Source organism: Schistocerca serialis, chromosome 8 (genome assembly GCF_023864345.2).
Source record: "Schistocerca serialis cubense isolate TAMUIC-IGC-003099 chromosome 8, iqSchSeri2.2, whole genome shotgun sequence".
NCBI lineage: Eukaryota > Metazoa > Arthropoda > Insecta > Orthoptera > Acrididae > Schistocerca > Schistocerca serialis.
Window position 1 is genome coordinate 340,865,130 of NC_064645.1, and position 24,854 is coordinate 340,889,983.

At 40.7% G+C, this 24,854-nt stretch overlaps 1 protein-coding gene across 4 annotated transcripts in view; it reads left to right on the forward strand.

Moving 5' to 3' along the window:
- LOC126416746 (multidrug resistance-associated protein 1) overlaps window positions 1–19,065 on the forward strand; it is a 407,893-nt gene extending 388,828 nt beyond the window's left edge. For all 4 annotated transcript variants that reach the window (XM_050084584.1, XM_050084585.1, XM_050084582.1 and 1 more), the window contains exons 27-32: window positions 3,826–3,924; window positions 4,010–4,159; window positions 8,800–9,125; window positions 10,418–10,532; window positions 13,095–13,174; window positions 17,683–19,065. In XM_050084584.1, the coding sequence (XP_049940541.1) occupies window positions 3,826–3,924; window positions 4,010–4,159; window positions 8,800–9,125; window positions 10,418–10,532; window positions 13,095–13,174; window positions 17,683–17,794 (882 nt within the window). In that variant the 3' untranslated portion in view covers window positions 17,795–19,065. The remainder of the gene's footprint in view (window positions 1–3,825; window positions 3,925–4,009; window positions 4,160–8,799; window positions 9,126–10,417; window positions 10,533–13,094; window positions 13,175–17,682) is intronic.
- The last annotated feature ends 5,789 nt before the right edge of the window (window positions 19,066–24,854 follow it).

The window sequence follows — 24,854 nt, forward strand, 5'->3', positions numbered from 1 at the left end:
ACAGTTGTGTGATGTTGACACATGTAATATACACATAATCTATAATGCATTCGAAAAAGTGTGAAAATGTTGGACATGATCTTGGTTCTCAAATTTATTTATTTTTTGCACCAAATATATGTTTTGGAAGAGCTTTAAAATGAATGCAGTACGATATGGTACTTCCAGATTTTGGTTTATGAAACATGCCTTCTCTAAGTGGCCGACATAAGAACAAGCTGGAGAGAGGCTTCTAGAACAACAGTCAGATGTTCTCTTCTGTTTGTGCAATGGCACAGAAGCAAGCTGATGAGTTATTTGAAATACAATGATATTGTCAAAGTGTCAAAATACAAAACTGTGAAAGCGGGAATTGGTGCGTGAAAAAGGCAGATTTCAGGCAGGTGCAGTTTTTTGTTCAACCATGAATAACAAACACACACTTCTATGGATCGAAACACTTTTATGGATCCAAAAATGCAGTTTAAAAAAATTTATTTTTTGAACCAAAAGATCATAAACCTCCCCTTAAAGAAGGTAATATTGAACAGGCATTGGACAAAGTGAAAGAAGAAGAAAAGGAGAAAAGACTAATTGTTGACAGATTAATGGGTGATGCAAACAAGTGCTTAAAAGAAAAACTAAATAAAAAGGATTTGGCAGAAATAAGTGTGACCCAAGCATTATTGAAGAGTGACACTAAAGCTAGGAACAAGTGACAGAAAGCAGTTAACAAGCAAAAAAGCAGTGTTACAACATTTTCTTCTAAGGAGCAAAAACAAATTGAGACTTAATGACCTGATTTTGTAAAGAAACCTACAGGATTTTCCACATTACATCGAAACCTGAAAAGTTATAAACATTTTGTTTGTATTACTCTGCAGTTAAGTTTTTTGTAGTTAGTTATATTTGTGCTGTATGACAGCATGTCAGTGTTACTGAAATGAAGTGCAAAAATTTGAGCCAGTATTTAGTCTGATTTTCTATGTGCAAATCAGTAGACAGTTTTTGCAAGCAAAAGTGGTCAGCAACTAACAAATTTTAGTCTTAGGTTGCTGTCCATTCCTACAAAGGCAATGGAATGTAAAACAGCATCTGGTCAGCTTTCTTTATCAAATGGATAAAATGTCTCCATCTGCACCCACACTCTGTTGTCCATGCGAATAATTCATGCATTGAAAGCAAAATCAGTGTTAAGAAAATAAAGCCCATGAACATCAGAGAAGGAAGATCCTATCAGACAGAGACTACTCCAAATTGGAGCTGGACACATGTACCAAGAAAACAGCAAGTCTTGGAATACTTGGAAGGATAATGAAATGGCTTTCATAAGTCAGTGGAATGTGAAAGGCTTTTAGGATTGCAGAATAAATGAAGCTCTGTGCACAGGGCAAACTCATTGTGTTTGTGTCCAGGATGTACATATTTGAAAAATACCAACAAATCAATGCTGTGAGTGTCACAATATGAAATAAGCAATGATTTTGATGATGACATAGCCAAATTGGTGACTTTGGGACTATTAATGTGCAAAACTCCTGGCAAATTTGACTTACCATCACAGCAAACTCCAGAGCATCCAGGTGTAGAGTATTCAGTTCGCAGAGTACCTGTGTACTGTTAAATGAGGATGACAGTGATGACAAAGCCTGAAGCTTTGTGTACAATTAAAACAAATATGTCATTTAGAATGCACTTGTATGCGTGTAGCTCATGTTTTATTGTTGGAAGGTGATGTGGACCCCATTCCCACCTTCAGACATCACTGAAACATTTTCTGTTGTTTGCCTTGTAACAAATCAGCAACCAGTTTTCTGTCCATATGTTTGCTGAAGTTGGAATATTGCCAGAAGGAATGCAATGTCAGTGCTACTTTCCTACTGCCAACACATTTCATTAATACCATAGCTTCTAAACTGTATCACTGACAAAGAGAATTAACTTGGTTTATTATGCTAGGACAATGATAGATAAACATTAACATTTTCTAATGATCAAAAAGAAATCGGAAGTTGTCGATAAACTGGAAGAGAGTGAATGTGCTGTAAAATATTCTCAGCTCATAGGATCTCATGCAGTGACAGGTGAATAAAAATAAAGAAAAAATATAAAATTTCATATCCAAAACTGACAGCGGTGCCACACTGTTACAGCATAAGTGTTGCAAAACTTCAACTTATGAAGAACTAGATGAAGCAATGCACTTGTGATTACAGCAGAAGAGAGCAATGGTCTGGTATTAAAAGAGAAAGCAGGTGAGTTATGTGAAACTCTGAAGGCAGATAGAAAATTTAATGCCTGATCAGGATGGCTTACTTAGTTTAAACATTACTATGGAATTTGAGAAACTGCTTTTCAAGGCAAGATAATTAGAGTTAACAAAGAGACAGCTGATCCTTTTTGCAGTACATTCTTCACTTAAATCAAACAGAACAGCTTTCTCCTGTAACTTATTTACCCATCTGATGAAACTGGACTGTATCAGCCTGGATAGCCATAAGGGTTACCATGTTGGCGTGGTTTGGGGAGGTGTGTCAAGCCTTGACCAGTGTGTCAAGCCTTGACCACACAGACCTGGGAGAGTAACAATATGGGCGATGTGATGGCCAGCCTGGATGTGGTTTTAGACAGTTCTCACATCTGCCTATGTGAATAATGGGCTGATACCCATGTCCCACATCAGTTGCACCATTCAGAAACATCTAAACAGGCTTTGCAAACTTTCTTGTGGATAACAAGAAGTGTGGACAGTTGGTGGAGACAAATTCTGTCCCAATAGGCAGAAGGGTGGAGGCAGCAAGAGTATATGGCCACCCTCTACCACCAACACTGCCAAATCCAATAACAAACATGCTGACACAATGGAGATGAGGGTAAAGCTCGGAAAATGGATGATGAAACTGGACTGTACTGGAAGGGCACACATCTCAGAATGAGGCGCATGCTAACTTTGAGTAATAGAAATACACAGGTAATGTGTACTATCTCTGATCTGCATTAACAGACGTAATTAGGAACTTGCTGTAGTTGCTGTTAGTGTGGGTGCATCACTGGAAATAATGATTTGGTCATAACATAGGTCACTGCACGAGTCTGAAAATATAGAGCCTCTTGGAATCGTCCTTAGCCACAGCCTTCATCTGTCTTTGTTCTTAAGATATTTTCACCCCATGCCCTGTGTGTGCTCGGCTGTCACATCACCAAGCATTGAGTTAGTAGAAACCTTTTCATAGAAGCCTTTTATCTCATGAACAGAGTACAAGACACACTTCTCATCACTGTAACATGATCATTCGCAGTCCTTGACATCAGTATTTTCTTGTCTGATCATGTGAATGTTCCTTATTGGTAAGGGTGTGGTCTAATCCCAGTATGGATTTGCCTTCCTGAAATAGCAATGTATGAAAGGAGGCAGAAAAAATGCAACAGAGTATGTAGTACAAATTTGTTAATCTAAGCTGAATCGCATGTATGTAGATTTCACTGCAGAACAATTCTGTGGACTTCCACTTCATGTGAAACAGTATTAACAAACGAGAACTGTAATTTCCCATCTACTGTTTCAGTCGCATGGAAAGGAATCATTTGATACAAAATGTTATTCACATTTTAGTGCTTTTGCTGCTTCAATAAACTTCAAAATCATTTGACATCGAAAGGAAAGAAAATGCAATGGTATCTCATGTTCTCATTTTTAATTGTGTTGTAATTTTTTGTACAACAATTTTATATGAAGGCTTCCATACCTTTTTTGTAACTTAGGCGTTTTGAATATGTACAGATACTGCTGTGAACTGAGAGAATATTTTTCTGTATGTTGATAAAATATTCTTGTCATCATTACAGGTAACACAAACTCTAAACTGGTTGGTAAGAATGACGTCAGATGTAGAGACAAATATTGTGGCAGTGGAAAGAATAAAAGAATATGGCGAAACTCCTCAGGTATGCTCAAAGATGTCGTACAGCCTGCTCCGATGTTCTGAAACTTGGTCTTGATATAGACTGAAAGATATACTCCTGATTGCAGGAAGCACCGTGGGAAGTACCTGCAACACAACCACCTAATGACTGGCCTTCAAAAGGGGAAGTGCAGTTCAAAGACTACAAAGTGCGCTACAGGGAGGGCCTCGATTTGGTATTGCATGGAATTACATTCAGTGTGTCTGGAGGAGAAAAGGTAAAAATCCCATTTTTCCTATTTGTGAGATATTAATATCTTTAATTTTTACTTTGTAAATTATCCTAACAGATTTATTTATTATGTGGATTTTTTATATTTTAAAAGATAAGTGTTTGTTAAAATCAGGAACAAATGAAAAATTAAGCAAGTATTCATTTTCCTGTGACAAAACTTCTGGCAAGACGGAAGTACACAAACACTTCATTACAGGATTCCTAGCTTTCAGAACAAAGAGTACTTTCTTCAGGGAAGAAAGAAAAACTTGTTTGGGGGGGGGGGGGGGGGAGGAGGAGGAGGAGGAGGAGGAGGAGGAGTGGTCTGAATAGAGTGGAATTATGTCACTCACAACATAGGCAAAGTGACCTAACTGTTATGAGAAAAATAGGAGGGAGGGTCCGCCATTCACTGCAGAAGTTGACTGCCTCTCCTTCACCAGCCTCAAAGCAGGCACAGTAGTATTAGTTAACTAGTTAGCAGTAGCTCCAATGTTCAGATGTTATGGAGTCCCATAGGGAAATATTGTCCAGGGCTGGAAAGGATTCCAATGAGTATTTGGTGTGTGGGCCAGTGGACATCATCATAGAAGGGAGGATTTTCTGCCTGTGGCTGTCGAGGATGTAGAGTGCAGTTTTGTCACTGTTCTAGACCACGTCAGAATACCTGTCGCTTGGATTCTGAGGTCACGCCCAGTTCCTACGGGTTGCTAGTGGAAGTGGTGAAGACTGCTGGTCTCACTCGTGGAGTGCAAGCAGAGCTCACAATTTACACCACTGAATCAAGAGTCGATTGGGGTCCTTTGGTTTGGAGTGGAGAGGTGGGGAGGAGGATCTCAGACAGATGCTTCATAGGTTCTGTGAATGTCATGGCAGCAGATTTCTGCACCTGTATCATGGAATGGAGAATTTTTGGACTCCCCTTGACAGGTCCGCAGTGCTGCTACACAAAGGAAGCAGCTACTCGGGTAGAATAGTACTTGAAAAGTCCACATGGTGATTTCTTAGGCTGGGCTGTTGTTAGAGATCCTCTGATAAATGCTCGCTAGTCGATATGCAGAGAGAAAAATCATTTCATGTACAAAGTAGATGCACTTTGACTATCAGAATTTTAACAATAGACTATTGAAGTACTCGTAACAATTTGCCTAAACTTACTTTACTCCGGATAAGGTGGCACACTCCAATTATTCTTGGAATCAGGGCTGGCTGAAACCTGAAGTAGAAGGTTACAAAGTATTTAGCCAGGCATTGAACATGTATAAAATAGACAGATTAGAAGCCAATGGAGGGGAGTGTTCATTGCTGTCGACAAAAATTTAGTGCCTATCGAGGTTGAAATGAAGTTATCTGGAAATGAGTAGCAGGCCTAGGTGTCTCCTGTAACAGAAGTGGAATCATTCAAGGAATGTTTACGTGCTGCATACTGCGTGTATTAGTTGGAGGCAACTTCAACCTACAGAGTATAGACTGCTACGTCCATGGATTCACTGCAGGTGGTATGGACAGACAGTCTTGTGAAGTTCTTTTGAACACAGTTTTCTAAAAACTGCCTTGAACAACCAATTGCCCAACCCACATGCCATGGAAATACAGGGTGATTCAAAAAGAATACCACAACTTTAAAAATGTGTATTTAATGAAAGAAACATAATATAACCTTCTGTTATACATCATTACAAAGAGTATTTAACAAGGTTTTTTTTTCACTCAAAAACAAGTTCAGAGATGTTCATTATGGCCCCCTCCAGACACTCGAGCAATATCAACCCGATACTCCAACTCGTTCCACACTCTCTGTAGCATATCAGGCGTAACAGTTTGGATAGCTGCTGTTATTTCTCGTTTCAAATCATCAATGGTGGCTGGGAGAGGTGGCCGAAACACCATATCCTTAACATACCCCCCATAAGAAAAAATCGCAGGAGGTAAGATCAGGGCTTCTTGGAGGCCAGTGATGAAGTGCTCTGTCACGGGCTGCCTGGCGGCCGATCCATCGCCTCAGGTAGTTGACGTTCAGGTAGTTAAGGACAGATAAGTGCCAATGTGCCTCTCCATACAGTTGATTGTGGAATTTGCAGCTCTCTGCTAGCTCTGCGAGTCGATTTTCCTGGGCTGCGAACAAATGCTTGCTGGATGCGTGCTACATTTTCATCACTCGTTCTCGGCCGTCCATAACTTTTCCCTTTGCACAAACACCCATTCTCTGTAAACTGTTTATACCAACGTTTAATACACCACCTATCAGGAGGTTTAACACCATACTTCGTTCGAAATGCACGCTGAACAACTGTAGTCGATTCACTTCTGCCGTACTCAATAACACAAAAAGCTTTCTGTTGAGCGGTCGCCATCTTAGCATCAACTGACGCTGACGCCTAGTCAACAGAGCCTCAAGCGAACAAATGTACAACTAAATGAAACTTTATAGCTCCCTTAATTCGCCGACAGATAGTGCTTAGCTCTGCCTTTTATCGTTGCAGAGTTTTAAATTCCTAAAGTTGTGGTATTCTTTTTGAATCACCCTGTAGTTTAAACCTTGTAGCTACAAACAGGCCTGACATTATCAACAGTGTCAGTACAGAGACAGGGATGAGTGATCTAGATGTCGTTAGTGTGATGATGGACACTAAAATTAATATATACATCAAGAAGGCTAGGAAGGTATTTATGCCAGAAAAATGAGATAAGCAGTTGTTAGTGTCCCATTTAGACAGTGAACGAACATTATTTGGTTCCAATATCGTGGACGTAGAGGAATTATGGGCAAAGTTTTAATGGATTGTAAATCTTATTATGAAAAGTATGTGGTAAGTAAGTGGATTGAGAATGGAAAAGATCCTCTGGCATTTAATAATCAAATTCAGAAAATAAATACACAAAGCATGCAAAAACTTCTGCTGTCATACATTAGTGAAAGATATTGTTGTGAACCCAAGAAAATTGCAGTAGTACACAAAGTCACTAAGTGGGCTGAAGGCTTCGATCCAGTTTTTCATTAACTGGACTAGGCTGGGAAAAAACAGTGAAAGGGAAGCTGAAGTTTAAAATTTCACATTTAAGAAATCATTAATGTAGAAGGATCATGCAAAAATACGGCCATCAGAGTGTTGTGCAGACTCTCGCATGGAGGACATAGAAATAGGATTTCTTGGCACAGAGAAGCAAGTGTAAGAGTTGAAAACAAATAATTCAACAGGTCCAGATGGAATCACAATGTCATTTTACAGAGAGTACTCTGCAGCACTACCTCCATACTTAAAAGCTTATGTCAACAAATCGATACAGATCTAGAAAGCCTCTCTTGTGTGAAACTCTCCATATTCCTAGAAACATTTGACACTATTTAGATTGCATCTAGTTAATTTTTAAGATATGTAAAATGTTACTTAATGATAGCATAGATTATGTTCCCAACTCTCTGTAACTGAACTGTTAATAATTAATCAATATTTTTGGTTTGTTGATGTATGGCAACCTATTTGAGATAGTGAATAAATTTAAATTGCACCAAAATTCTGTGTTAAACCTGTTACATTGTATTTTGTGTGTGACTCTACTCTGATATTTTTTTACTGAAACTGTTTCCTTAGAGAGCATAACGAAATGGAATGAGTGCCTCAGGTGTAGTGGAAGGTGAATGTGAATGCTTGCTAGACACTTTTTTTTTTTTTTTGGGGGGGGGGGGGGGATGGAATTTGGGAAAGTGTACCTCATCTATAAACAAGACTTTGAGTGTTTGGGACCCCCACCAGGTTTAGCTAAAGGAAAACAGTGGGGAAGTGTGCTGCTAGACTTGTCATCAGTAGGTTTGATTGGAACACAAGTTTTATGGAGACATTTTGTGAATTTGTGTGGGAAACGACGTTCTTTTTGTGAGTCACTGTCATGGAAATGCAGAGAACTGGTATTTGAAGCAGACTACAGAGAGATTCTACTGCCGCCAGTGTTAATGTTCATTTTGCATGATAGAAATTAGGGCTCATACAGATACTTGTAGACAATCATTTTTCCATGTGCCAGATTGAGACTTGAACTTGGGACCTTTGCCTTTCGTGGGCAAGTGCTCTACCAACTGAGCTACCCAAGTACAACGCACGCCCTGTCCCCACAGCTTTACTTCTGCCAGTACCTCGTCTCCTACCTTCCAAACTTAACAGAAGCTCTCCTGCGAACCTTGCAGAACTGGCACTCCTGAAAGAAAGGATATTGCGGAGACATGGCTTAGCCACAGCCTGGGGGATGTTGGTAGAGCACTTGCCCGCAAAAGGCCAAGGTCCTGGTAGAGCACTTGCCCGCGAAAGTCAAAGGTCCCGAGTTCGAGTCTCGGTCCGGCACAGAGTTTTAACCTGCTAGGAAGTTTCATATCAGTGCACACTCCGCTGCAGAGTGAAAATCTCATTCTGGAATCATTTTTCCACCGCTTTGCTTGTGAGTGGAACTGGAAAGGAAATGTTAGTAGGGCTACCCTCCACCATGCACTGTATGATGGGTTGCCAAGTACATTGAAAAATGTTTGTTGTTTAGTATTATATGTGCACATTAATAATATAGCAAATATTTGAAATTTATGCTGTTGTTACATGTAAATAAATAAATAAAGTGTTACCTAATTTTGTAAGTGTTCTAATTTTCCTGTTTAAGGTGGGTATAGTGGGCAGAACTGGAGCAGGCAAGTCTTCACTGACATTAGCACTGTTCCGCATCATAGAACCAGCTGGTGGCTCGATTGAAATTGATAATGTCGATGTAACCAAGCTGGGATTACATGCTCTGCGGTCACGTCTCACTATCATCCCTCAAGATCCAGTTTTATTTTCTGGGACATTACGTCTCAATCTCGATCCTTTCAAGAAGCATTCAGATGAGGAGGTATGGCGTGCACTTGAACAGGCTCATTTGAAGGCTTTTGTGAAGGGTTGTGCTGCAGGCCTCAATCACGAGGTTACTGAAGGTGGTGAAAATCTCAGGTAAAATGGCAAATTGTTTTATAATTTTTCTTAAAACCTCCACACTGTAACTATAGTACTAATTGTGATAGTTTACACCATAAAAAATCTGCAGTAACAATAAGAAGCTGTGTTTCCTAGGAGTAGTCATGGAAGTTGTAATTACCACCAAGAAAAAGCTCAAGCTGCAACTGTGGAACTTCTCCACATAATCGCCCTTCAGTGAGACATGTTCACCCCAATAATGGTGGTTTGCACATACTTGACAGATAGAAGTTTGCATTTAAGCTGTGCTGGAAACATTTCATTACGAAAATAACCTTGTAATCATTCTTGAAATGCCTACAATGCAGTCACGTCTTCATCAATGGAAAGAGAGAGCAGACACAGCCTGCTATGTCAGGAAAATGTTGGAGTGATTGAAAATGTAGTAGCCCAAAGCAGCAGCATGTGTGTCTGTTCTGTGCATAATATACTGGGGATTGTTGTGGAACAAAAACACCACTTTTAGCAGCTTCGTGCAACACTTCGTCCTGACAGCCCTGTGCAACAGTGTCAGGAGGTTCTGGAATATGCTCCTGTGTCATTTAGCATATTATGAACATAATTAGTTAATGCTGCATCCTGACTGACTCAAAAATCACTCAGCATCACTTTACCCCATGTGGTTGGGTCTTTGCCATTTTTGGCAGTGAGTGCACTTGTTCACACTGCTTGGTGTGATCCTTTCTCTTTAGTGACATGCACAGCACTCGTTTGTCTGTGTTGGTTAGATGCCTAAGAAGTCAAATGGATTGGCCGGACACTGTTGCAACATTTCTGCTGCTGTTTTGGTTTGGTGTGCTATAGTAATGTGGCATGGGAATTTGAGTGTTTACCATGACTGCAAACATTTACCTACAAACAAACAAAAAATAAATTTTGTATCTGTATTGTTTTCAGGTGATAATGTAAAACCTGATGACTACTCCTCATATGCACACGATAATGTGAAAGAGGTTGCAAATTGTGTTGATCAGTCTACAAACATGATCCATTGAATAAATAATATTATTCAAAAATTGATCAGTTTAACATATTAGTCAATCCATGGATAGTTTGGTTGTGACCTGGAAAGCTTACTAACTTTTAATTCTGAATATATTGGTTTTTACTCAAAGATACACTTTTACACCATGATATTTGGTCATTCTTCTTTGTTAATTCATAACAAAGCTTCAGAACTTATTAACCTTTCGTAGAGATTTCACTGTAAATAACAAATATTTTCCTGCAGTAAAATATGAATTAATGAGTCAAATTTGTGGTTTCAGTGTTGGGCAACGCCAACTGGTTTGCTTGGCCAGAGCCCTACTGCGAAAGACAAAGGTGTTAATTCTTGATGAGGCTACGGCTGCTGTTGACCTTGAGACTGATGATTTGATACAGGTAAGCGATAGGCCATTAGTTCTAGACCCGTTGAGTTGGAGGCTGGCACAATGGACACAGCTAAACATTTAAGCTTTTGGACAAAAAGACCTTCATTTGGAAACAGAACTTGCATGGGGACTTTCTTGTTCAGAAGCTTAAACATTTAACAGTCTCATCATTATGTCTGTCTGAAACTTAACGCCTCCATTATGTGGTGACGAGTGATCTGTCATTTTCATAATATTATTGTTACACTGTGCTAGAGTTGAATAGAATGTCTATATGTATGATTTCAGGTGTGTGTGTGTGTGTGTGTGTGTGTGTGTGTGTGGTGGAGGCGCGGCGAAGTGGTAAAGACTCTGGCACCAAAAGAAGTTTGAATCCTCCTGACAATCAATATGTGTAAATCAGTTAGTTTAGATCCTGATGGAGGGAAGAAGGGCTCTCAATATTTTTTCAATATAGACTGCTGTGTCTCAGTTGCATTGATTTATGTCACTTGCGTATGCCAAGAGAGATCTAATATTTCATATTCAAACTCATCAAATGGCCCTTGGTCATTTCCAGCTTTGCCAAGGGGGACATGATCGTCTTGGACATAGGTTCACTACTGGGAACAGAATGTGCACATCTTTTAAATGTGATTATGTGCTCACTTATGATTGAAAGTTGACTAAATAAACCAATACAGAACATACAGCATTCTTCACAGATGAATTTTTTGTTATTAAAAAAAAAAAAAAAATTCTGATTGTTCTCCAGTGGTAAAAGTGTCCTGTTTTAGGGAACAGTGTAAATGTAGACTAACTCAAAGCACAGTACATGTTTCTGTTAGTCGATAGTCAAAAGTTGTGTATTCCTTGAGCTCCCATTTTATCTTATCTTTTTGAGCATTCATGGAAGCATTAGGCTAAATGTTCATAAATTCAAATAAATATCTTACAGTATGAATTGTGCATGTATAAGACAGTCCACCAGATTAAGTTATTTACTAATTTTGCAGAACAACCCCTTGTCAGAGCATAATAAAACAAAATGCCAGTAGCCATCATATATAGTAACATTAAAACGACATCTGCAGGTGTTCCATCTTATTACATAAGTGAATGACCAAGGTCCTGCAGACCCTGAGCCACAAGGATGGACTTACAAAAATGTAATTAGAATGGTTGTGGTTTCATGGTCTTCCTATTGTTTACCTAGCTTCTATTACTATTTACTGAAGCAGTGATCAGTAACTTCAAGGTTACAATATTAATTAGAATAGCAACATATTTGATAGCAGATTAGTTAATATGAAAATAAAGTGTCAGTTTGCGGGCTAAAACATTGAACACTGACAGAATTAATCTTTCGAACAGGACATGCTCAGAATGAAGGAATATTGTAGTACAGAATATAAAAACCTTTTGCAGTCACTGCTTAAATATTCTGAAATGGTAGTTTGAGTAGTTATAAAATACTTTTTTAATCATTTGTCATTCCTAAAAGGAATTAGAGGTTTTCATGTGTGCATCTGTGCACAGTGATGGTAACTAAGGTGAAAAACCTTTAATAATCTATTGCAGATGTATTATTGGTCACAAAGCTTTCAGCAAATATACGAGGGGCATTCAGAAAGTAAGCTCCAATCGGTCGCGAAATGGAAACGACTATGAAAATCCGATAAAGCTTTGCACAGATGTGTTGGGTAGTGTCTCTAGTATAACCCCAGTTAGCATCACGTCGCTCTTCTCATTTCTGAGCTCGCAGTGAGTGCATAAAGATGTCTAGAAAATAGTGTCTGCCGCCAAGTACGAGGGCCTGGTGAGAAATTTCGCCTGAAGCTATGCAGCTAACATTACATAACTGTCGTGCTGTTTCGTCTTCACGACAATTCTCAGCCGCATTCTGCAGGGACAATGAAGATGCTCCTGCATCGTTTTCAAATGGAAATGCTAGATTACCCACAATACAGTCCGCAATTGTCTCCCCCTGAGTTTCATCTCTGGTCACATGAACCGCTGTCTTTGAAGACAACATTTTGACACAGACAACGAGGTGTAGGCCAGCGTGGAGAATTGGTGGAAAGCACTGGTGGCTGCCTTCTATGATGAGGCTATTGAAAAGCTGGTACAACGCTATGACAAAAGTTTAAGTCAGAACGGCTACTACGTAGAGAAGTAGCTGAAAGGTGTAGCTAATTGTTACAAGTAAAACATTTCTGATGTTCACTGTGGTTTCAATTTGGCAATCAATCGGAGCTTACTTTCTGAACAGGCCTCGTAGTTATTAGTGAGCTGTAATTCTATGAAAAAGTTTTGCAAGGTACAAGTGTACATTCTTGAAATTTCCCCAGTTTTAAGCAGCATATCCAACTTACCTGATTTTTTTCATATTATTTATTGGTGGACTTTGTGAAACAAACATATTTGTAATGGAGCTGTTAACTCAAAAGTCACTTGTAGTTGCAGCTAGTTTTATTTTTTTGTGCTACTTGTCACTCTCGCTTGAAACGTGAAAAAAATTATCAACTGAGGATATGCTTGTTGATTTACTGTATGTGTAGATTTTTAATTTTTTCCCCTTTCTTTCTTCCAGCAAACAATACGCACAGAATTTGAACACTGCACAGTCCTGACAATCGCTCACAGGTTAAACACAATCATGGACTACAACAGGTAATAGCTTATATATGTCCTGGCATGTAAAAGGTAGGATTTTATCTGTGAGGAACCATAAGAGTTGCATTTGTTTGGTCTACAGTGTTAACAGAATAAGAAAGTTGGCAGAAAATTTTATTTATTCTGTGTTAACTGATGAAATAGCAGAAACTGTGTCATAGGCTTCCTGTAATGAAGTGGAACATCTGGAATAAGGGTGAGCTTCAATTGACACAGATTAAAAGATAAACAGTGAGCTTAATTTAAAGTTATTTGTTCATTGCCTTGTAACAAACTGCACCACCGAAAATGCAGCCCCACTACGAATGCTGTTCTTGAACATGGGATGAGGTGGTTGATGTTCATAACAAACTGTAGAACACCTTGACTACTGTTGAAGATTGACAACTGCTGCAAACTGGTGTGTTGAGAGAGTTCCCAAGAGTTGTGTACCTGTGGTATCTGTACCAGGAGTACCTCAGGTACTATCTTCTCCTGTGTATTTTGTCTCCTCTACAGAAAGTACAGAATGTGTCATTTCTTGTCCACTTGACTGCGAGTGGCGTATCAATGATACGTCTCTGCGTCATGTACAGTGTGGACGGGGACAAGGGAGAACTCGGGGTGTTGTACTGATCCCCCTAACCAACAAGTTTGAGGTGCTGTCTTTCACTATAACTGAAACTGAGCCAGTGGGACTCAATTCACCTGTTGTGGGGAAACCCATTTTGTTCTGTGTCAGTAGGAGGCAAATGAAAAAGGGTAGGGGTCTACTAATTGTTGGCAGTTCATATGTATAGTGAATGATGGTAGCATGGGACAGGAAAGGACACCAGGTGTGCTTAGTGTCTACACCTGGGTGCCTCATTCAGCTTGTTGAAGATGCTATTCTAGAAATTATTGAGGGAACGGAGTGCAACCAACTGCAGATTGTGGCGCATGTTCAAACAAATGATGCCTGTCATCTGGGCTGAAGAGGTTGTATTGGGGTTGTTCCAGTTACTGCCACAGAAGTTTGAGAAAACCAGCCTTGCGCAGGAAGTTTCCACGAAGCTCACAATCTGCAGCATTGGCCATAGAACTGATCATGGCCATTTGGTTCTGAATCGAGTGGAAGGACTGAAGCAGAGACTTGGAAAGTTCTGTGACAAGCTAGGTTGCAACTTGCTGAACTTGTGCCATAGTGTTGAGAACTGTAGTTTTTCCCTAAATGGTTCAGGTGTGCACTAAAAGTCAAAGGCTGCTACTCAGGTAGCTGACTGTGTGGGGCGCACACAAAGTTTTTTATTTATTTATTATTTTTTTTTTAATTAGGTGACTCTCCATCCAATCCAGATAATGATAACTGTAGGAAACCCAGAAATATGGGTGTATGATAGAAAGAAATGCCTCCTACAGGTGAGAATATTAAAATCCTAATGGTAAACTGCCAGAGTTCGAAGCACTTACGAAAAGCAGTGAAGCTCTCATAATAGTAGGTATAGAAAGGTGGTTGAAACCTGAAACTGATATCAATGAGATTTTTGGGAGAAATTTAAGTACGTGTCGAAAGGATAGGCAAATTGGAAATGGAGGAGCATTTGAGTCGGTACCACACCTACGCTGTCAAAAATACAATAGTGTGAAATCAATATAATAGAGGGAAACATCCTACTCCAAATCCCATGCCACTTTCCTTGACGTTGACCTCCACCTGTCCAATGGCCAGCTTCACATGTCCGTCCACATCAAACCCACCAACAAGCAACAGTACCTCCATTATGACAGCTGCCACCCATTCCACATCAAACGGTCCCTTCCCTACAGCCTAGGTCTTTGTGGCAAACGAATCTGCTCCAGTCCGGAATCCCTGAACCATTACACCAACAACCTGACAACAGCTTTCGCATCCTGCAACTACCCTCCCGACCTGGTACAGAAGCAAATAACCAGAGCCACTTCCTCATCCCCTCAAACCCAGAATCCCCCACAGAAGAACCACAAAAGTGCCCCACTTGTGACAGGATACTCTCTGGGACTGGACCAGACTCTGAATGTGGCTCTCCAGCAGGGATACGACTTCCTCAAATCCTGCCCTGAAATGAGATCCATCCTTCATGAAATCCTCCCCACTCCACCAAGAGTGTCTTTCCGCCGTCCGCCTAACTTTCGTAACCTGTTAGTTCATCCCTATGAAATCCCCAAACCACCTTCCCTACCCTCTGGCTCCTATCCTTGTAACCGCCCCCGGTGTAAAACCTGTCCCACGCACCCTCCCACCACCACCTACTCCAGTCCTGTAACCCGGAAGGTGTACATGATCAAAGGCAGAGCCACATGTGAAAGCACCCACATGATTTACCAACTGACCTGCCTACACTGTGATGCATTCTATGTGGGAATGACCAGCAACAAACTGTCCATTCGCATGAATGGACACAGGCAGACAGTGTTTGTTGGTAATGAGGATCAACCTGTGGCTAAACATGCCTTGGTGCACGGCCAGCACATCTTGGCACAGTGTTACACTGTCCGGGTTATGTGGATACTTCCCACCAACACCAACCTATCCGAACTCCGGAGATGGGAACTTGCTCTTCAATATATCCTCCCTTCCCGTTACCCACCAGGCCTCAATCTCCGCTAATTTCAAGTTGCCGCCACTCATACCTCACCTGTCATTCAACATCATCTTTGCCTCTGCACTTCCGCCTGACATCTCTGCCCAAACTCTTTGTCTTTAAATATGTCTGTTTGTGTCTGTATATGTGTGAGTGTGCGCGTGAGTGTATACCCGTCCTTTTTTTTCCCCCTAAGGTAAGTCTTTCTGCTCCCGGGATTGGAATGACTCCTTACCCTCTCCCTTAAAACCCACTTCCTTTCGTCTTTCCCTCTCCTTCCCTCTTTCCTGATGAGGCAACAGTTTGTTGCGAAAGCTTGAATTTTGTGTGTATGTATGTGTCTGTTGGTGTTTCTATCGACCTGCCAGCGCTTTCGTATGGTAAGTCACATCATCTTTGTTTTTAAATATACAATAGTGTGAAATTTAGAAGTGGATTGAGGACTTCTTGGTAAGGTGGACACAGCATGTTATCTTGGACTGAGAATCATCAGAAGTAGAAGTAACTTCGGGTGTGTCCCAAGGAAGTGTGTTGGGACATTCACTGTTCATATTAGTGACCTTGCAGACAATATTAATAGTAAAATCAGGATTTTTCCATATGATGCAGTTATCTATAATGAAGTACTGTCTGAAAGAAGCTGCATAAATATTCAGTTAGATCCTGATAAGATTTAGAAGTTGTGCAGAGATTGGCAGCTTGCTTTAAATATACAGAAATGTTGTGCACTTCACAAACAAATACCTGGGTGTAACACTTTGTAGGGACACGAAATGAAATGATCACATAGGTTCAGTTGTGGGTAAAGCATGTGGTAGATCAGTTTATTGGTAGAATACTGCAGAACTACTATCAATCTACAAAGGAGATTGCTTACAAATGAGTCGTGTGACTTGTTCTAGGATATTGCTAAAGTGTGTGGGACCCGTGCAACATAGCAGTGGCAAGGGATGTTGAACATACACAGAGACGGGCAGCACGAATATGTCACAGGTTCATATAGTCCATGGGAGAGCATAACAGAGACACTGAGGGAACTGAACTGGAAGACTCTTGTAGATAGATGTAAACTATCCTGAGAAAGTCTATTGACAAAGTTTCAAGAACCAGCTTTAAATGATTACTCTAGAAATTTATTACAACTGCCTACATATCATTCACATAGGGATCATGAAGATAAGATTAGAATAATCGCTGCATACAGAGAGGCAGTCGTTCATGCTTCCCGCACTCCATATGTGAATGGAACAAGAAGAAAACCTAACAACTGGTACAGTGGAACATACCATCTGCCATGCACATCAAAGTGCTTAGAAGAGTTTAGATATAAGTGTAGATGTAAGTAACAAAATTTTCTGTTGGTTCTTACTATTAAATCACTACAAATTAGATACAATGAAAAAAGGTTTGTTGCTAGGTCTCTCAATGTTCGTTTGTATGGTATCATAAAAATGATATTTACAAGAAGTGGCAGCAGATACAAATATCAAAGATGAGTGACACCAATTTGTGATGGATGACCCATTGATTTCACTATCAAAGTGTTTCCCATTTGAGGATAATAATGCTGTACTCTGTTGTTCATTTCCCTATTGACTAGTATTCTCACTCCTGCTCCTAGGAAGCTCCTGATTTCTACTATAACGTTATCCATCACATTCCCCTTCCTCCTGCTCCTAACCCTTTGCAAGTCACTCCTCCTCACACACACACCTCTCTCTCTCTCTCTCTCTCTCTCTCTCTCTCTCTCTCAGCTGAAGCAGGAAATTTCTCAAGAAAAAGGTCACATGTATTAAATGATAAAGGAATAATATTATGTGAACATGTTGTCTGCTTGTTTTGAATGGAGATGATACATTGACACATTCTGTTGTATTGTAAAACTTGAATTATGATTTTTAATGGCTGGATTTACTTTCTTTACAGAATTATTGTTTTAGACAAAGGAAAAGTTGTAGAATTTGATTCACCTCAGTCACTGTTAGAGAACAGGACATCCATCTTCTACAGCATGGCTAAAGATGCAGGCTTAGCATGAGTTCACTAAACAAGAATTATTGAGGAGAAGAAGAGAGAAATGTGTTCCTCCAATTCATAACGTGCATCATATCCAACTGCATCTTTCAAGAGAAGCATGGTTAGCAGCAAACCATGATGACTTCCAGAAGAAAGCATTTAAGCACACAAATATACTATGTTGACAGTATTGTTGTTTGTTTTTGTTCAGGATACAGAAAACAGTACAAAATCAGGAATCAGAGATGCTACTTGGTATCCATCATTTCTCTTCATAAGTGTAAATTATTATTTAATCTTATGCTGTACAGGATTTTTAACGGAAAAACTTATCACGATTGTCAAGAAACGAGCCCTTTTTCTCAGGTTCATCACAGCACATTATTTTTTTTAAAAAAAATTTCTTTAATCAGTTGCTCGATTCTCCACTTCAGCACATATTTTTGAGAGCAATGTTTCTAATATCAAAAGTTAATGTTTTTTACAATGATATCATTTCCATTGCGATTTAAACTTTTAACATCCTTTGTACAAGATGCCTTTGTTTTGATTTTCTTTTATATTTATGATTCGTTGATTCATTTACGAACACACCTCTTGGAACTGGTCCTCGTTATTTTAATGCCATCTCCTCTTTTGTCATTGATTTTTGTGATGTAAGCAAATATTTCTATTTTTTTATGGTTGCAGTGGCAATAGGAGGTGATGTCGAATTTACTTTCAGTACTTAAATTCCAGTGCGCATCCAAAGCAGTAAAATGGCACTGTACTTCATTGTTTTACACATTTGGACAGTTAATTGATTCATTCCATAGTTCATTGTAGTGAGCAATTACAACATTGGAAAGTGTAATTGCTCATTTCCATAATGAAGTGAAACAAAAATGTGAAAGCTTGTTGCTGTATGACTGTGCTGCTGTGCCAGATAAGATTCATAATCATCTCCCATTTTTTATTGTAGTACTTATTACAATTGTACTTATTTATTTTGTGTTCATCAGTGTTAGTTTTGCCAGAGACACATTACATCACAGGACATTTGTGTAAATGTACATGAATTATTATTATTATTACTATTATTATTCCTGTCAGGCAGTCATAGTGAACATATATTTGTGATGTATGTTGTGTGCTTGAAGAGTAAAACTGTATTCTTTGGTGTGTCAGAAGGAAACAAGTGCCTGCTGCATGTGATACAGTGTGTTTGTGACAAGATTTTGTCATGAAATTGTGATAGACCATGTACTTCATAAACTGCCTTAAAGGAATGCCAGTAAATTGTGATATCTGAAAGCTGTGTATGTAACTGTTTTTATACAATTCATTCTCGTTTTAGAAAATATTTTCTCTGAATTGTCTATGTATATTACACCCATTTGATACTTCTGTTTCAAATAAAAAAAAATTGAATTCTTGAATAAAGATTTTATTTCTTTTAAAATGTTTAATCTGTGAAGAACAGTCACTAACGGGTTTCACAACTGCCTGTAGAAAGTTATGTGAATCAAGTAAATTAAATACAGAAAATCTGAATTAATTCCAAGAAAAATGGATAGGTTAGTTCCTGCCTTGCAGAGATTTCAGAAAAGCCATAAAAACAAACATAATTCTCAAGGAAGAAGAGCTTTATCTGTTCACAATCGCGACTTCTTGCCTCTTTGGGAACAATGAAGTTGTGGTCGAAAATTAGGAAATAAGGGTCAAAGTTAAGAGGGACCCAGTAGATAGCTGCAGTACAGACGGACTAAAAAGGGCATGGGATTCATGGTCTAACAATCATTGTTAAATACTCACTGACTGGATAGATTTAAAACTGAAACAATAAAATGGAACAGTGCAGTAAAAGAACTTGAGAAAGAAGGAATAACACACTTGAAATATCGGAGAGAGAAAAATTTTAAGCAGGAAATTCATGACAAGATAGTTGACGTGGCAGAAACCCCCCCCAAGAAGGCAGAAACAAGTTGGTCTGAAACATGGAAAAAAACCCATCCTGAGAGAGTGAAAGTTATACATCACGTGGTGCAATAAGGCCCATGTGCTGGTGGTGGAAGTGGAGGAGAAATATAATATAGAATTTGATAAGCACCCAGTTAATGCTACATTCACAGTGCTGATTTAACATGTTGACTGTGGCATGTTAGTTAACATACCGTATACACTCGAATAATCCGCGCACCCCGATTTTGAGGAAGAGGGAAAAAAAAATATTTTTTGTTTTATTTAAAAAAAAAATTGTTCCAATGTTAGTATGTGTTCAAAAGTATGTATAATAACTACTGATTTGAAGCAACGCTGATGTATAGGTTGATACCGCATTAAAACTCAACCAATTCAGCGGCGTGCAGGCAGCCAGTGGCATACGGCTGGCTGGCTGGCCCATTAGACAGGTGGGCAGCCGGGGAACATCATCACTGCCAGCTGGGACTCTATGCGTACCTACAATAGCAAGAAACGAAATGCAAATTATCGTGTTTAAGAATTTGTTAATACAGTATGTGCAATAAAATATTTTAGTCAACACCAGTAAGTTTCCTCTCTTACCACTCTATTCATCACTTTCATCGTCGTCACTAGCGGGAGAATCATTGTCCTCACCATCTTCCTGTAGAGCATCGTCCTCTGTTCCATCCAGTGAATTTGTGATTCCACATTTTTTGAAGGATTTTTCCACCAGTGGTTGTGGAATGGCGTCCCATGCACTTTTCACCCATTCACAAATCTCTGACAAATCCGGCCGTTTGATTTTTTCCACTAGGTGTGAACTTAATTGTTTTCATCACCCATCCATTGCGTATATCACTGTTTAAGTGCAGCTTTGAATGGCCGATTTATACACACATTTAGTGGTAGTAGGATGGATGTTAGGCCTCCAGGTATAATGACCAAGTCAGTTTTCCCTTTTTGTAATTTGTCTCGCACTTCCTTAGTTGTATGTCTGTGGAAGCTGTCCAGGACCAACATGTTGCGTAAATTCAGTAACGCATGAGGACAACGTTGCCAAACTTGGCACTGTCCATCCACCCTTTCAGATTTGCCCTCGCTAATGCCGATATGCCTTTTACTGATATTTTTGGAATAGTTTTCCTTTTAAATATCACGTAAGGTGGTAGCTTTCATACATTGCCAGTTACACACATCATCACTGTACATCTTTGTTTCTCACTGCCGCCAGTTCGTATCATGATGCTGGATCCTCCTTTCCTGCTCACTGTGTTGTCGAGTGGCATCTCAAAATAGACTGGCGTTTGATCCACATTACCAATTTGTGATAATATATAGGACTGTTTACGGTGCAGATTTATCACATAACAATGAAAATTCACTATTTTTTTCCTCGTAATCGCCTGGAAGCTGCTGAGCGATAGTAGTTTTCCTCTGGAATCCTAAACCATTTCGGTTGAAAAATCTTGATAGCCAGGCTAGCTTTGAAACTGGTAATGCCTAGTTCTTCGGCTAAAGACAGTGCTTTAAGTTGGCACATTTCACTCTGCACCGCGCATCCGTATTGTTGCTTCTCTTCTATATAATCGCTTTTCTCGAGGTCCAGATGCTTCGCTTTTTGGCCGCAAAATGCCCGGCGATTACTATTAGTTTCTTGAAGCTACGTTTTATTTTTTCGCCAGTCGCAAATACAACTCACTCACGTCGTACTTTCTTCCTGCTGCACGGTTTCCAATATTCTCAGCTTCTTCAATAATTTTTCACTTTTTCTTTAGCAGTGTACGAGCGATAACGAGAACTTGTAGCCATAATTAACAAGTTTGAAGACGTTAATACTTCACTCCTAACGTGCTACTGATGTGTCACAGACTGATGCCGCAACAATGCAATAGTATAATGGGATGTATTGTTGGAGGTGGAACAGTACCAACAATGTTTTGAATAATCTGCGCACCCCAGTTTTTCGTACTAACATTCGAGGAAAAAAATGCGTGGATTATTTGACTATATACAGTATGTAGCATGTGAAACAATTATTCATGCATTTCATTTTTAGTAGTACGTACACAAGACACCAATTTTACACCATTAGTTATTTGGTGAGTGTTTTTGTAGTGGGTTGAAGTAAAATTGAAACCAGTGACATGAACCAGCTCGGGCAGAACAGGTAGTACCAAATTATATGTACAAAAGCTAATTTAATTTATCTTCTGGGCTTTATACAGTGTGTTCGGAGTGGAGTGGGTATGTAACATTTTGGATAGGAACTGATGTTTGGAAGTGCACTGTTTCCATTCTACAATGGTTTCAATTCAGATATTCAAACTATCCACTTGGGACTTCAATGCCCACCACCCGCTTTGGGGATCTCCAAATCCTTGTCCGCGTGGCTCACTATTGCTAGACATCTTCCACCAAGCGGATCTAGTTTGCCTCAACACTGGGGACCCTACATTTTTGTCTGCCTCCACGACAAATTTCTCTCATTTGGACCTTTCAGTCTGTATTGTTCCGCTAGCTCGGCGCTTCGAATGGTTCGCCCTTGATGGTACACACTCGAGTGACCACTTTCCATGTGTCCTTAGACTGCAGCCTCAACTACCATATATGCGCCCGCGACGCTGGAAGTTTGCCCAAGGCGATTGGACACTTTTTTCGTCTCTAGCGACATTCGATGACCGACACTTTCCTAGCGTCGACAATGAGGTCACACATATTACAGACGTTATTCTTACAGCTGCGGAACTTTCAGTACCACGCACCTCCGAATTGCCCCAGCGCCCCCCAGTTCCTCGGTGGAACGAGGCGTGCCTTGACGCAATACGTGAGCGGCGATGTGCTCTTCGCGTTTTCCGCCACCATCCTACTTTGGCCAACTGTATCCGCTATAAGCAGTTCCGTGCGCGATGCCGTCGCATCATCCGCGATAGCAAGAAGGCAAGCTGGAAATTATATACTAGTTCATTTAACACCTTCGCTCCCTCCTCGGAAGTTTGGAGTCGGATTCGACGGTTATCTGGCGCGCCTACTTTCTCCCCGGTCTCTGGGCTCACTGTCGCGCATGATACGTTAGTGGACCCCGTCACAATTTCTAACTAATTGGGTCAACACTTTGCTGAGATTTCGAGCTCTTCAAATTACCCGCCAGCATTTCTCCCGAAGAAACGTGCAGCGGAATTGCGACCTCTTGCTTTCTCCTCTCAAAATTGCGAAAGCTACAATACTGTTTTCTCCATGCGGGAACTCCCAACATGCACTCTCTTCTTCTCACTCCTCCGCCCCAGGACCAGATGGTATCCACATCCAAATGTTGCTGCATTTATCAACCCATTGTCTGCGTTACCTCCTTCGCCTTTATAATTGAATTTGAACCGACAGTACTTTTCCCAGACGATGGCGGGAAGCTATCGTCGTTCCTGTTCCGAAACCTGGAAAGGACAAACATCTCCCCTCTAGCTATCCCCCCATTTCTCTCACAAGTAGTGTATGTAAGGTTTTGGAGCGTATGGTGGATTGCCGTTTAGCTTGGTGGCTGGAGTCCCGCAGTCTTCTAACACCTGCCCAATGCGATTTCCGAAAGCATCGTTCTGCAGTTGACCATCTTGTTGCTCTCTCCACTTATATTATGAACAATTTTCTCCAGAAACGGCAAACAGTAGCAATATTTTTTGATCTGGAGAGAGCATACAATACCTGTTGGAGGACAGGCATCCTCCGCACACTGTTCTCTTGGGGCTTTCGGGTCGGTTGCCCCTTTTTCTTCGCAAATTTATGGCAGAGCGCACATTTAAAGTGCGGGTGAACACTACTCTCTCCCGTACTTTCTCCCAAGAAAACAGGGTACCCCAGGGCTCCGTGCTGAGTGTTGTACTGTTCGCCATTGCCATAAATCCAATTATAGACTGTCTCCTTCCCGATGTCTCAGGCTCCCTCTTTGTGGACGATTTTGCGATCTTCTACAGCTCTCAATGGACCAGCCTTCTCGAATGATGTCTTCAAGGATGTCTCGATCGCCTCCACTCTTGGAGCATCGAAACCGGCTTCCGCTTTTCTCCCAGTAAGACCATTTGTGTTAATTTTTGGCGTCGTAAGGAGTTTCTTCCACCCTCCTTACATCTAGGACCTGTCAACCTTCCGTTTTCCGACGTCGCTAAATTCTTGGGTCTTATGTTTGACAGAAAACTGTGCTGGTCCTCCCACGTTTCCTATCTTTCGGCTCGCTGTCTGCGATCCCTCAACACCCTCCGTGTCCTGAATGGTACCTCCTGGGGAGCGGACAGAGTGGTCCTTCTCCACCTCTATCGCACCTTAGTGCGCTTGAAATTAGACTATGGAAGCATAATTTACTCCTCTGCTTGGCCGTCTATTCTTCGGCGTCTCGACTCTATCCACCACCGTGGATTACGTTTAGTGTCTGGAGCTTTTTACACCAGCCCTGTGGAAAGCCTTTATGCAGAGACTGCTGAACCTCCGCTGTCCAATCGGCGAGCAGTCCTTCTGAGTCGTTATGCTAGCCATCTGTCTTCCATGCCTGCTAATCCGGCCCATGACATTTTTTTCAATGCCTCCTTGGATGTAGGGTATGCAGGCCACCCTTCCTCCCTACTACCACCGGGAGTCCGCTTCCGTGAACTGCTCCCTTCTCTTTCCTTCCGCTTTCCTAAAACCTTCTTGACAACTTGGGGTACAGTACCGCCTTGGCTCCGTCCCCAGATTTGCCTGCTCCGTGACCTTTGTCAATTTCCCAAGGATGGTACCCCTTCACTTGTTTATCGTCGGGCATTTGCTGCCCTATGTGCACAAATGAAGGAAGCCACATTTATTTACACTGATGGCTCGAAAACATCGTTAGGTGTGGGGAGTGCCTATATTGTAGGCGACACCCCAAATCGATTTCCCGACCAGTGTTCGGTTTATACTGCGGACCTTTACACTGTTCTCCAGGCTGTCCAATACATCCGCCGCCATCAGTGGATACAGTATGTTATCTGTTCAGATTCTCTCAGCTCTCTCCTCAGTCTGCTCTCTACCCTGTCCACCCTCTGGTCCACCGGATTCAGGACTGCCTGCGCTTGCTCCACTTGGAGGGCGTCTCGGTGGTGTTCCTCTGGCTCCCAGGACACGTAGGTATCTGTGGA